General features: G+C 42.0%; 1 protein-coding gene across 2 annotated transcripts in view; it reads left to right on the top strand.

Moving 5' to 3' along the window:
* dbn1 (drebrin 1) overlaps positions 1-11,832 on the top strand; it is a 131,260-nt gene extending 119,428 nt beyond the window's left edge. Inside the window, exons 7-14 of one of the 2 annotated variants that reach the window (XM_039618795.1) lie at positions 623-774; positions 927-984; positions 1,485-1,535; positions 1,643-1,757; positions 9,360-9,488; positions 9,911-10,398; positions 10,501-10,600; positions 11,054-11,832. In XM_039618795.1, the coding sequence (XP_039474729.1) occupies positions 623-774; positions 927-984; positions 1,485-1,535; positions 1,643-1,757; positions 9,360-9,488; positions 9,911-10,398; positions 10,501-10,600; positions 11,054-11,109 (1,149 nt within the window). In that variant the 3' untranslated portion in view covers positions 11,110-11,832. Of the gene's footprint in view, positions 1-622; positions 775-926; positions 985-1,484; positions 1,542-1,642; positions 1,758-9,359; positions 9,489-9,910; positions 10,399-10,500; positions 10,601-11,053 lie in introns of both variants that reach the window. The other variant, XM_031750276.2, reaches the window with a different exon arrangement.
* Positions 11,833-14,400: the final 2,568 nt, after the last annotated feature.

Here is a 14,400-nt window from a genome sequence, read left to right as displayed (position 1 = left end):
TACTTGCCAGCTGATTAAAGCTAAGCTAACCTGCTAAGCTAGCAGGTATATAAGCACTTATATTATATATAGTATATAGCGATTTCAACAGTTTTCTTACGTATCCGTTACTGATCAAACGTGTTCAGTTCTTTAATTACCTGTAATTGTTGTACTTATTTTCCACATAGCTCCTGAGGTTTTTCTTCAAGACCGAAGGTGTCAGTTTGCAAGCTCATTCAAGCTAAGCCTAGCTACTAAGCTAAAAGATAAGAAATGAAATACTCTCAAAGGTGCTGAGAATACCTGTAAAATTAAACGTTATCTCACACTGTATTTAATAAACTGTGTCCTTATGTGTGACAGTTATTTAGTATAATGTGAATCACAGATAAATTTGGGTAGACGTGAGAAACAAAGTCGGATGTCGCTGCATCCTCTGGCTGTGTCGCTATTGGCTCATTCAAGTTAAACATGAAATGACAGCAAGCGTCACTGAGCTGCAGGATGTTTGCCAGATTTGCCCTTCACTGCTTCAGACACTCAGATAAACGCCCAGAACCAGATCTGCCTTTATTAATTAACTGATCGAGAGATTTATTACAACTCTGAAAGAGGTCATTTGTGCTTGTCCGGTCTCCAGCGTGAAGAGGAGATGAGGAAGGAGGAGGAGAAGAGGAAGGTGGCGGAGGAGCGGCAGCGCTTCGAGGAGGAGCGAATGGAACTGGAGAGGAAAGAGCAGGAGAACCGAGAGAAGAGGTACCGCGAGAGGGAGCAACAGATCGAGGAGCACAGGTGAGGAGCGACGGCACAACAATCATCAAACAAACAACGAACGCAATCTTTTCTTTAGTCAGAAGGTTCACGTGTGCACGAACGAAAGGATGACGCTACATCGTGTTTTCCAGGATCACAATGATCTATAATCTGTGTTTGTGTGTGAACAGAAAGAAGATGCAGGAGGAGGAAGAGGCCAAAGAGAGGTTGCGAAATCAGACCCCCGTAGTAAGTATTTGCTAAGTGAAGCTAGTAATTATCAGCCAGCTCCTGCTTCATGGTGGACTTTCCAATTAAAAACACATCTCCAGTTGATTTCGGTTATTATTTCTGCCTCCATACAGAGCCTCACACTGCCCGAGTCCACAGCCACACAGAAATGAGGCTAATTTGTGTGACAGTGTGTTCAGTTTTTGAAGCGAGTGATTAGATGCTGTGTGTTTGGGAGATATTCTGATGGTTTAATAATCAGCTGCCTGCTGGCTCCTGTCACAGCCTCCGAACATCTTAATCCGAGTCCGTGTGGCACAGTAAAATCTAAACACCGTTCTTTGAGCGTAAGATTGCAAATACTGGAAAGTAGCAGTGGATGCAAACACAGTCTGTGTCGCCCCCTGCTGGTAGGAGCGTGCAGCTCATTTGTCCGCAGGTTCAGGACGTCTGACTGATTTATTCACAGTTTCTCTCTGCTTTGCGTTACATATAAATCACTGGATTCTTCTCCTCAGGCAGCAGAGCCGAGCATCGAGGACCTCAACCTGGACAAGAAGGAATCTGAGGTAGAGGTCAGTTTGGAGAATGATGAAAGAGAGAGCGTCTCCAGAAACGGCCGCAGAACATTTAAGAGGAAGAAAATCAGCGCTCTGTATTTATTTTGTGTTTCCAGGAAGCGAAGGCCATCATCGCTCAGCGGTCAGGAAACCCTCGAGAGTTTTTCAAGCAGAAGGAGAGAGCCATGACCATCAGTGTGGACACCTCGCCCGTCTCCATCCACCGGAGCGGTAAACACTTCAACACTTCACCTGACCTTTGTTCTCATGCTGAGCTAGAGAAGCACTCGAGAGACTCGCGGAAAATTAGATACAGTATCTTTGAAACTGCAAATGTTTTTTATAAAAAAAAGCTTTACCAATATTTGACTTTAAAACGTGTGTGGCTGTTTTCCATCAAGGACGGCTTGCTTCACCAGTCTTTCAGAACGTCGTCCTCGATCTGTGGACTCTGACAGTTAAACCGATATGACCAGGAACTGTGGATTACATCATCCAGCAACTGCCTCCCACCACATGTTGTTAATGGATAATTACTCTTCCTTGTTTGGCCTGTAGCATCATTTGTCACAGATGCAGCCTGTTCAAATCGATCAGATGTTTGCAGAACTGACAGAGTGGGAGAAGCTAGAAATGTTTTCTCTTTAACCTGCTGGTGAACGCATATTTTTTACTGTACAGATTTTTTGACAAAAACACAGAAAATTAGTCTTCCCTGTCACAGTGTCACTTTTTAGAAGCAAAAAACCAAAAACACACTCGTATGTGGAGCACCTTCTTGGGACTGATAGCAGCTATGGTCTCGATTTTAGCAGAGCTGTTGAGTAAGTGAGAATCCTGTCAGCGGGGGTTCAGAATTCGGGGTCGTTATGTGGGTCGTGTAGTCTTCAAATAGTTCCCGTGGACAGTTGGAATGTGTGCTGATAACATACAGACTGTTTTTTTTTAACAACTTACCTTTGAAAAATTCATCTCAAACTTCCGTGCTGCTATACCTCAATGGCACAGCTAGCCTATGTTGCTAACTTACGATACTACTGCTCCATGATCCGTCATTGCTGTAAAAAGATGGTCCATCAGAGTGAATGGAGATGACGCAACTCTTCCATCCAGCGGCTCTGGACTTTAGAGCAGGAGGCGCTCTGAGCCACAGTTACAGTTAGCTACATAGAATTCCATCACCATGGCAACGGCAACTGCTGCTTCACTGAAACAGGTGTGGGCAGTTAATGTCAGTGAGATCAGCTCATAAGAGTTGGAGCATTCTTACTGGTGGATTTAATTCACCTCGTTCTCTGATTGGTGGATTACTTTAACCGGCTTGGGCCAGCTGTGGAGCCCCAGCGTGTCTGGTTATATATTAATACGCCTCCCCACAGCCTCTACAGGAGCAATCATTTGGTTTTATTTATAATGTTTGATAGAAAAATGACGTTTTCTGCAGCACCGCTGCTTCTGCAACAGCTGTAGAGCGTGCAAAGGTGGATACATCAACAAAATATCAATTTTTAAATTAACCACACAATCTTCCAAGTGATCCACAAAGTTCAAGCTGTAATATTTTTAATTTAATATTTGTTTATACATGTAATTGCAGATAAACATATTTAAATTACAGCAATAATAATAATAAGCTCATTTTTCCATCCCCAATCCTAAAAAAGGCCTAAAAACTGGACAAAACAGATAATTACATCAAATCCTCAAATCAGCACTGCTTTTCCTGCCAAATATACAAATGTGCTTTCCAGCTTTCCCGTTTGTGCTGTTTTCTCAGAGTTTCCAAAGGTTTTCTTTTCATTCACATAAATTTGTGATAGAAATGAACCTTTGAAAAAGAAGCTCGGTTTTCATGTAAGTGACGCTTCACTGTCAGTTTGCTGCTGTGCGTCGTCCATCCAGCTGTTAGACTGGAATGTTTTATTCTAGAAAGGTTTTAATCGGGTTTCTTTGCTGGAATCACAGCAAACCGCAGGCCTTCTGTGTGACCTTTGACCCTTTAGGTGCTTGCATCGTTTTATGTTGTCTGTCTGCAGGGTTTGGCGCGGCATTGGTCAGAACAAACATGGACAAACCTGAATAGCAAACGTTTAATTTGAGACCTTTTTTGTAAGTCAGTCTCATTTTCACAGTGGCGTTAGCTCGTGTAGCCGGCTGGGAGTCTGTCGTTGCTCACTCATGGCATCTAGTGGCCACTAGAGGAGCTGCAGTTTGGACTGGGACCATGATTGGTTACAACTTAAGACTTTCAACGCAGCATCGCACCAAGACCCCGACACATTAAAGTACAGGAGCGTTACTGAAGTGTCCACGGGCTGTAAATGACTGGACTGCAGGATTTCAACACAATGTGTTATTTATAACAATCAAAGACTCCTCCACAGATCCCAAAGAGTGTTTTCTGTTTTCTGGTTTTAATTATTCAGACACTTTATTTTCTGGTTCAGCCTAACTGCATGCTGTCTGCAGGCGGTGTGTTTAAACCACACTAACCTTTCTCTTCTTTCTCTCCATTTTCTGCCTTTCCTCCTCCTCCTCCTCCTCCTCGTCCTCACCTCCTTACTTCATTCCTCTTCTCCTCTTTCTTTCGTTTCTCCACTCTGTGAAATTTGGTGGATTTTTTTGAAACCCGCCTCTTTCTTCTTCTTCCCACAATCCTCTCCTCCCTCTCTGTTTTTCTGTCTTCCTCACGTCTCTGTTGTGGTGCGTCGCTTTTTTCTTTCCGTTTGTTGTGTGTTCCCGTCTTCGCTTTTGTCGTCCCGACCGCCAGGCCGTTTGGACAGCCCGTTCTTGAGGCAGCAGCACAGTCCCAGCAGCCCCAGTCCGACCCCCCCGCACCGGGGCGCGTCGCCCCTCCGCACCCCGCCACATGCACGCCGGCAGCCCGCCGCTGCAGCCGGTAGGTACAGCAGAAGAAGAAGTTAAAGAGGAAACCAGCAGCCTGGTCGAACATCTCTGCCGATACATGAATCCCCTCCACAAACACACAGAAACACTGCAGCAAAGCCAACATGAGAGGATGAAACTGCACATGGTTACACCAGTACTGCAGCTTGACTGGTAAAACTCACAACCACAAACATTCCACTTCCTGTCTGCAGGATTCTGTCGCTTTCAGTGTAGACTGAAAATTAAACTCTTCAGGATCAGTTTTCCTGTCATTGTACAGGAACTGAATCGCTGCTGGAGCCTCATACAGTAACATTTATAAGAACATTTAAAGTTTATACATATATTTGTAAAGCACATTTAAACAGAAAAGACCTGTAAGAATGCTGCACAAGACAATAAAGGATTATTATAATAAATATAAAATTACAAATGTAATATAAAATACATTAATATATAAATACAAAATAAAATTATAGCCCCCAGTCACAAACTATGAACCCAGGAATGCCGGAGAATAGAGGAACGTTTCTAACCTGGATTGAAAAACAGGAATATTTGGAATATGGCTGCCTGGTTCTGCCAGAAGTTACTTCCTGTTAAAAGGGAGTTTTTCCTTCTTGCTGTCTCCAACTGCTTACTCATAGGGTTCGTGTAACTGTTGAGGTTTTCTGTATTATTGTAGGGTCTTTACAATTTAATAGCCCTGAGAGTTGATCCCAGATCTTAGATCTCGAGATCAATCATGCAAAGGTGAATAAGAGATTAGTGTAGGAGGTTTTCCACTGAGGGCTTTTAAAACCATTAAGAAAACCTTGAATTAAATTCTGAAATTAACAGTAAAGCAGTGAAGTGGCTTCCTTTTAGTTTGAAAGAATAAGCAAAGAGGAAGTATTAGTGGTAACTGTAATGCATAGACAGTGGACTTTAGCATCTTCGTTTTTTTGTTTTCTGTGAAAATAATAAAAAGTTTAAACTCAGTGACGTCAGGAAAGTTCTGCACAGATTAAAAACACACGTGCATTTTCATCCTCTCATCTTCAGCACTTTTAGTACACGCTGTGATGGCCCACACATCTCTGCACCGACCCATAAAACTTCCCCATCACCTCCCACTTTAAACACCCCCCGAACCCTTTCCTCCTTCCACTTCCTGGTACTGAACGACAGCATCTAAAAATTCCCCCAATTCCTTCATTTTTGCCTTTTACTATCGGCTGATTAAGGTGACAACAGAGGCAAGAGCATCCAAGCATCAAGAAAAGCGACAGAAGCTGGAGTTTGGTTTGCGTTCACTGTGTCGTGCATGCTGGCGGCGTTAGCTGTAGGATGACGAGGCCGCCCTCCCACCTTCCTCTTCACCTCGTGCACTTTAACCCCCCCTGCAGGCTGACTCTCACACAGCAGGTTTGCACTAACTTGTGGAAACAGTGAAACCTGTTTCAAAGCAAAGCTGTTTGTTGCTTTGTGTGGTAGATGTCGAGTCTGTCGTCCCCTCCAGTCTTCATCCTTTAGATGTCGTCCAGTCGGCTGCTGATTTTTTTTTTTTCTGTAAATGTTTCTGTATTTTATTTTTCTTCTGATGTTTTACGGTTTCATTGAGCAGCAAAGTGATTTCACTTCTCTCGAGAGCTGAATCTCAGGGATCTGACAGGTTCTCTCCTTCCACCTTCCTCCTCTGCCTCTGATCCTGGACTGCACACAAACACACTCATAAACACACTCCTGCTGCCATCTTTAATCCCGACTGACCGACTGTGAGTGTTTGAGTGTGTATGTGTGTGTGTAACGCCGTCGAGCCGTCACTCGGTCGCCATTGCCATCAGTCGGCCTGTGAATGCTTGAATGTGGAACTTTGATGTCATTCAGATTAAAGACCATAACGGTGGTTTTTATATGGCTGAGCCAGATTTCCAGAGAGCCTTTTAACATCTTAAGTTTAGTCCAGAAACCTTTGATTTTGCTGAGGGTACGAGGCTATCTCAGCACAACTTTGGAAACTCCAATATGAGCATCCACCACAGGAACAGGAAATAAGGAAAATCATTAGAGGTCCTCCTTAAAAGCAGCAAATCCCTTCGCTGCTGGTTGGCTTTACCAGTGTCATCATCAGTACATCACAAATAAAACTCAGATATTTCAATAATGAGCCCTCAGAGTACCAGGCTTACAGGAAAACATGAAAGATAAAGTCGAGTCACCTGTTGAGTCGATATTAGAAATAAAATCATGCAGACCACCTTCATGATCTTCACTGTGTGTGTAATTGCATGTGTACGTTATTATGCTCGGTGAAAGTAAAACACTGTTTACCTCCCGCCTGTAAAGCGATGACACATCAATCCTCTGATGATGCAGTTTGCAGGTCTAAGCTGGAGCTCTCGTCTTTACACTTTCATGAATGCTGCGTTCGGTTTTTTAACAGGCAGATTTTTTATTCGGTCGTCATTCACTGCGTCGAAGAGAATTTTTATTAGCATCATGTGCAGCACGTCGTTCAGCTCAGTGTGGACATTAACATCCCAATGAGTAATCCAAACCACGCAGTATTATGTTAATGACCAGTCTTGTGGTGTTGACAGATCATCTCAGGCAGAACAAACTTTTGGCTGAAGTTTGTTCTGTTTTTGGCGTCTTCTTCCTGTCACAGGATGGCGCCCATCGGAGACCCTCAACATGAACTTTTATTTTATTTAACCCGCATCCTCCATCCTAACTGTGCCAATGTATTTATATTAGCCTCGCCAAAGCACTGTAGCAAGCCACCAGGTATGAAATATAGATTAAAGTTCACTTTAATCGTGTACGCTTTGCACACCACAGAGATGAGGTGAAGTGTACATTACACAAATGTCAGCAGGATAGTGGTGTTTTAGATGTATCTGGAAATTACATTTATAGTGTTTAGCAGTGATTGTAGAGCTAGCTACAGCATTTTGTGAACATTTTAAACTTATGGCTGTGACTTCAGGTAAATATTTAATTTTTCACACAAGATAAAAATTAGGCAGCAATGTCTAAAAATAAATAAATAAATAACCTAGCTAGCTGTTAGCTAGTTAGTGAGCTAACACTGGCTAATTGCTGAAGACATATCATCGGTCATTTACACACAGTTAGTATCATCAGTCATTTGGTTTAAAAACTGTGCAGCCTAATTTCGGTAACACTAACACAGTTTGTAGGTATTTAGGTTTTAATCTCCATTAAATGTTGTACCTGTCATGTTTAGATATCGGCTAGCTAGCTGACCTGCTAACTTTTGACTAAGATCTCAGTCACACAGGGCAAGAAACTGGTCAACAACCCCCTCAACAACCACTGGTTGCTATGGAAAAGTGTGTTTTACCTGACCAGTTAGCAAGTAGTTGCTGGCTGTTGCTAGGTCAAAATCAATCAAAAAGAACGACGGGATCTTTAAGTACAATACTACTGACGGATATTTGGTTCAATATAATACTGTATGTATAGATTTTTTTCCTTTCAGACACAAAACATGAACAGATTTGTCTAACTTTTGTTACCTGTAGTTATTCATTCACTGCCTGACTCTGATGGTTCTTGTTTGTGGCGTTCCAAACGTGTTTTGCCAGCAGAGAATTTGCAGAGTGCCCTCTGGTGGATAAACTGTGCAGTGTGGTTGAAGTGTTTCCATGTTTCTTTTTGTTTATTGGCTGTTATAAATACCTGATACCAGTGAAACAGCAAATAGTTACTAGCCAAGCCAACTTTATTTATAAGTGCTTGAAAAACGGTAAGTGCTGCACATAGGAATAAAAATACAGCCGATAATATCGTCATCAGGGGTTGTTCATCAGGTTTTCTACCTCCAGGTGAATTGAGATCCCACCCATTTAGGACTCTGTCATTTATTACCTCTCAAAACAAAATTGTCATTCCTTGTTGTGCTTGTGATCTGGGAAGTCTCGTTCTGGTATTTGAACACAACATGAAGCTCAACTTCATCAAACATCTGGATAAACGGCATTGTGGAAGTGATTCTAACTGACACTGTGATGGTGTTTGTTATTGGATGTGTGTACCTGACGTAGCTGTGACTCACCCACAATGTGTTGGTATGTTGTAATGACATATCAGTGAGTTTTTGCGAGAGATCTGCTCCTGTTTCATGACCCATTGGATCATTGTGACTGTGTCTTGGTTTCTGACAGAGGTCCTCACTCCTCATTTGCTTCAGCTGTCCAGAGAAGCAGCATTTGGTCACTTTATTGCCTGAGTTTGTAAGCGCCTTATTGCTGCACCCCAACTGCTTCTGTTTCACGCTTCCGGCATTAAACAGCCGCATTATAAGATATTAAACACCACGAAGAGGAAGCACTCAGCCTCAAGGAAAAAAGACCACTCCATCAGTGTTTTCACTCACTGTCTATTCACTTTTCATTAAAACTTTCAGACATACTGAGCTATCTCTGTGGACGTCTCACTGAAATAATGGCATTCACGACTGAGTGCATGATGCTGCCTGTACATTAAACATAACACAGTGAGGGGGCTGACTGAAAACAAAGTTTTGGAGAAGCTTACTGTTTACCGGACAACGGGTTCAAATCTGATTGAAAGACACCTGATTGGCTCAGCTGATGATGTTGTTGACAGAACAGACGATGGGTCTGAAACCGGGCGCAGTGACTGAATCTGCCTGTCTGTTGGTCATGTGACAACAAAATTCATGTGGCTGCTGCAATTTTGTGCAATGTTTAACGTGTTGAAGTAACACAGGATGTGACTGCGGAGTTCACCTGGTCACAATCACCTGTTACCCTCATTTAGCTGAACTAACCCTTATACAAAGTGTGAACTTCAGATAAAACCATCAGATTCTGTGTTAGTTCGACACACCAGCTCATGGGTAAAAGTCTTGGAGGATTTTTGGTGATGCCTACTAAAGTTTTCCTTCAATAATCTTTCTTTTTGACCCTTCAGCGGACAATGACGATGAAGTGAGCACAGAGCGCAACATGGCCACCGTGTCACCCATTCCTAAAATAGTCACCACGCCCATCAAAGAAGACTACAGCAGGGATGAGGAGGAAGACCGCGCAGACGAGTGGGGTAAGAGTTTTGTCGACCAATCAGACAACAGACCATGGGGTTGCCAGATTTCCACAAAATAAGAAAATTTAAATTTCATCCCTCCAAACTCCAAATGTTGACATTTTCACCCTTTAAAAACGGGAAATATTACTTTTGAAAATCATGTCAATGGATTAGAGGTCAGAATTACCTCAGACTATCGGGTTCAATATGAATAACAATTCTGACCATTTATAAAACCTAAAAGAGTCCCCAGAACCTGACAAACGCTGGTTTTAGTTTATTTTTGTTATTTGGAGTTTGAGCAGCGTTCGCCTGCTCCATTGGGTCTTTTTCCAAAACAGAAATCCACTAAAAATCTGTTTTTTGGTAAAGAAACTGATTATCATTAAAAGTGACTCCGTTTCTAAAAAAAATGAAATTGTTCTTGTTTTCTTCAGATTCGGTGCCAAAGCAGGACCAGAAACCTCCGGTCCAGGAGTCGACGCCCACCAAGCCCGTGCAGAGTGTCGCCCCGCAGGCCCGCGACTCCTCCGGTGTCTCTGCGTGCGAGTCCGGCACTGACAGCCTGGTTGACCTGTGGGACGGCAGCTCCGCCCCTCCAGCCAATGCCGCCCAGCCCGCCCAGTCCTCCAATCTGGTGGACCTAATGGGAGATGTTCTCCATGACGACCTCCCGCCCAGCACTGCTGCCGCCAGCGGCCGGCCTCAGCCGCTCCTCAGCTTTGACGAGATGATGGACGGGACTTTCTGCTCGGGTACTGGCGCCGAAGACGACCCGTCCAGTTTGGTGGACGTGACGGGCTCTGATCAGATGACCCTGAGCTACCAGCATGCACTGCAGCATGCATCCGGGGAGGGCCAGGAGCTGGATGACGGACAGCTGCTGATGACCAATGGGGAGGCTCTGCTGAAAGAAGGCACTCAGGTGAGCCAGGTGATGCTCCTGGTGGTCTCCAGAAACAAAAGTTCAGATTATCGGTTGATTGGTCGTTGTTTCGCTCATCTTCTATCTCTGGTGGTGTTTTAGGCGAGCGAGGGCTACTTCAGCCAATCACAGGAGGAGGAATTCGGGACATCAGAGGAGTCCTCGGCTAAACCCGCACCGGTCTTTTATAACAAGCCACCAGGTGAGACGATCAGCTGAAATAAAGCTGCTTTTGGCTGCTCCCTTATTCTCAAGCAGCTGCCTCAGTATATTAGATTTGGTAGATTTTTAAAACAGCCTTTGTGAAAACAACCGTAAAGGGATTTGTGTCTTCTACCGAGACTCAACCAGTTTGGAAAACACATTTTTCCCTCACAACACAAGTTTGCCAACCAGCCTCAAAGTCTGAGTGAGTCTTTGAGTCTTGACAGGATGGATATCCTGAGTCTTCACGGCCTTTTTGGGCTCGATTGGTCAGTGAATTCAGCTCCATTTCTAATTGTCGGTTTGGCAGGAGAATCACTAACATTTGTTTTTGATTAACGCACCAAACACTGATATCAGGCTAAACTAAGCCTCCTAGTTTTGCTAAACACAAGTTTGAAGTGTGCGTCCAGTGTGAAGTAAACATCCGAGTGTCTGTGTGTGTTTTCAGAGATTGACATCACGTGCTGGGACACGGACCCCGTGGTTGACGATGAAGACGACTAACCGGCCTATATGACACCCACACCACCACCGCCACCGGACCAAGAGGAAGTAGGAAGTGCGCTTCATGAGGAAACAGATTTTTTTTCTAAAAAATAAAAAGAAACAAACAAAAAAAGTAATAATAACAAGTCTTGCATCAAAACTACTTCTGTATTATCTTTTAGAATCAGTAGCCACAGAAAAGAGACAGGGTTGTTGACGGTTTGGAACGATTTTTTTTTCTGTGTTTATTTTATTTATTTGCTGTTTTCTTTCTTTTTTCTTTTTTTTTTTTTTGCTATGCAGATGTATTAGCTGGGAGTGGGGGGATTTTTTTTGTTTGTGTACATGATAATTACACGTAGCGCACTGCTGCATTTTAGAGACAATGAAGCCTGGCGTGTGGTCGACACGCTTAGTCTGTAGTACTTCAATAACACCCTATAAAACTAATACAGCCGATCAATACAGCTGCCATGTATAGCTTCACTCTGTTCTCTTCTTACCTCGTTTTCACCACCCTCCTTCTTCCCTTCCTTCCTGAAAATATTCACCTCTGCAAGTCAGTTAATCTTGTATTTAGAGCTCACTTCACAGAAACAAGGTGAAACATTTTATTTATTCTGGTGTTTCTCAGCTGCAATCTGTTCTCCAAGTCAAACTGTGGCTCCTTTTTGACCTTTTTCCACACCTTTTGTATGATTTTACTGACTGAATTCAAGATTAAATGGCTTGTGAATCTGATTGCTTTTTTCAGTGCACTTTTCTTCTTTCGTGACCTTGTTGATGATCTACAGCTCGACTATCAGCCGTCCCCTCTGATTCCATAAGGCTTTGTATTTTTATCGCACTTATATATTTACACAGCAAAAATTTAAAAAAAATGAGCAGTTTTTGCAGCTAGAGAAATTTACTGTTGATATTTTTCCAGTTTTTTAGGAGCGTTTGGCTTTAAGGTGTGAATTTGTATGATTCTCATTCTGTATTCTCCCAAAATCTTAAAAATAGGATGTTTTTGGATGTAAGAGAAGTCGGGATGGATGCTTTAATTAATTTTTTAAACAACAGCATCAACAGTGAGCAGTGCTAGCTAACATTAGCTGAAGAGTGAAGGAGTCATTTATTTTTAATCAATTATCAAATTGCACAAAGTTTCACTGATGTAGCTTAAAATAGGATTTTGGTAGCAAAAAGTTGGCAAGGAAGTAGCTAACTAACTGTCACTGCTACTTCAACAAAAAAAAGTCTAGTTTATTAAAAAAAATGTCTGGCTAAACATTGATGTGACTGAAGTTGAGCCAAAACTGGCAACAACATATTGGTTTTGGGCCCTAGCTTGCCTGCTAATAATTCCCTGCTGCAGGCTTATCAAAGATAGCAGAAGACTATTTTCAAATAAACACTGAGGGCAGAGTAGCCTAAGAAATAAACACCTGGCCTTGTTTTAAATTTTTATTTAGCTAACATTTCTATCTAACTGTGGTAATGGTTTGTGTAGCATATCTAAGTTACAGCTTGCTTGCTAACATTACTATTAGCTAAACGACATTTGAGTGCAAATGCTAGATAGCTTAGCATACATTATTTTGTGGATTCCTTTTTTTCAGCATCAATGATAGCAGTGCTTGCTAACATTACCCAAAAAAGTCGAATTATTTAATATTGGTAATCAGTAATCAAATCATCGGCTCCCAGCACAACCATAATTTGATATTAGAACAAAAAATAAACACAAAAAATAAACACTGAATTTGGATCATTTTACTAACAAAGCAAGAAAATAAGGTTATTCAGCTAACTGTTTGGTAGCCAGTAAGTTAGTAGGTATTCTAACATTGCTATTAGCGAAAAGAAAGTGTGTTTAATTTAGTTGTACTTGTCAGGCCAAATGTTAAAGTGACCAAAGTGAGCCCAAAATCGGATATAAATGAGACCTTCCTGCTACTTTTTTGGGTTCAAAAATGACCCACAGCTAGCTCTTAATGACTAATGTTAGCTAAGGCTAGGTAAAAAAACACTAGATTGCAAATGCATTATTAGATTGATTCCTTACTTTTAATGAATTTTAACATATTAAATATTAAAATTAATTTCAGCCAATTAGGCATTACAGGACCTTAAGGGCAATCACAGGAGGAGGGTCAAATCAAACAGCTCATTAATTTGGCTCAAAAAGCACAGATTATGTCACCTTCTTATTGAGAGTACATATAATTATGATAACAATATAATAATTATACACACCCGACCTGACCTTAGCGAATGAATTTAGCAAAGCCTGCAAGTCAGTTCAGACAGACTCGAACATAATACGGCTTACGCTCCTCCGTCATAAACACTTCCTCTATGTACTGATGGTCTACTAAAGCGCCAAAATTTTATATCACTGCCTGCTGCTTTAAATAAACAAATAAATAAAAGGTTACTCTAACTCACTGCACTCTCTTGTGGTACAAAGTGGTATTACACAAAGTGCAGCGCAGTCCTGGTTCACCTTAGGTGATATCTCTTGAACACAGTACATAGAAATAGAAATGAAGTCAGTGTTTCTTCTCATTCTGAACAAGATTCAGGATTTGTGTGAAAACCTTCCTGATGTCTGGAGCAGCTTAAAACCCTGAAGATGACTTTGAGACGTTCTCTAACCCGTGTCTGCTGCCCTTCTGCTTTTCTTCTATGCCATTTCAAGCAGTATGGTAATGTTTTTGGTTGTTATTTTTTTTATTGATGTGTTGTTCTGGAAGCTGTTTGGAGTCTGAGGCGGGACACGCTGAGACCGGAGGCGTGTGTGTTTTTAATACCTGTTAAAAAAGTGTGCTAGAGTTGATTTTCAGGACCTTTTTGGATATTAGCACCGACAGTGTTAGTCCTTTTGCTGTACATCCCTGTAGAAAAATAAAAACTCTGAGGCAATAAGAAGCACTCTGTGTATGTGTGTGTGTGTGTGTGTGTGTGTGTGTGTGTGTGTGTTTTGACCTGTCGTGAAGCAGCTGACTTCAGTGGGCTGAAAGTTTTGATATTCAACAAGGTGCTGAAACCATTCCTGAGACTTTGTCCATGTTGACATGATCAGCACCAACACTCAGGTAGGCTGTGGCTTTAAATTATGCACATTAAACACATAAAACGTTATTACTGTTTCTGTGTATTTACACACATCAGTTTCTGATTACACAGTTACTTTTTTTTTTCAAATTCAGGAGTCTGTCGTGTGTTTTTATGAATCCTTTCTGTAACTTTATGAAGATAGACGTGTACTTCACGCACTTACTGCTCTTCCTGATGTAACCTGTGAAAGTCAGAGGGTCAGTG

Source organism: Oreochromis aureus, linkage group 10 (genome assembly GCF_013358895.1).
Source record: "Oreochromis aureus strain Israel breed Guangdong linkage group 10, ZZ_aureus, whole genome shotgun sequence".
Lineage (NCBI taxonomy): Eukaryota > Metazoa > Chordata > Actinopteri > Cichliformes > Cichlidae > Oreochromis > Oreochromis aureus.
Note: the sequence above shows the minus strand (reverse complement) of the source record. Positions and strands in the feature narration are given on the sequence as shown.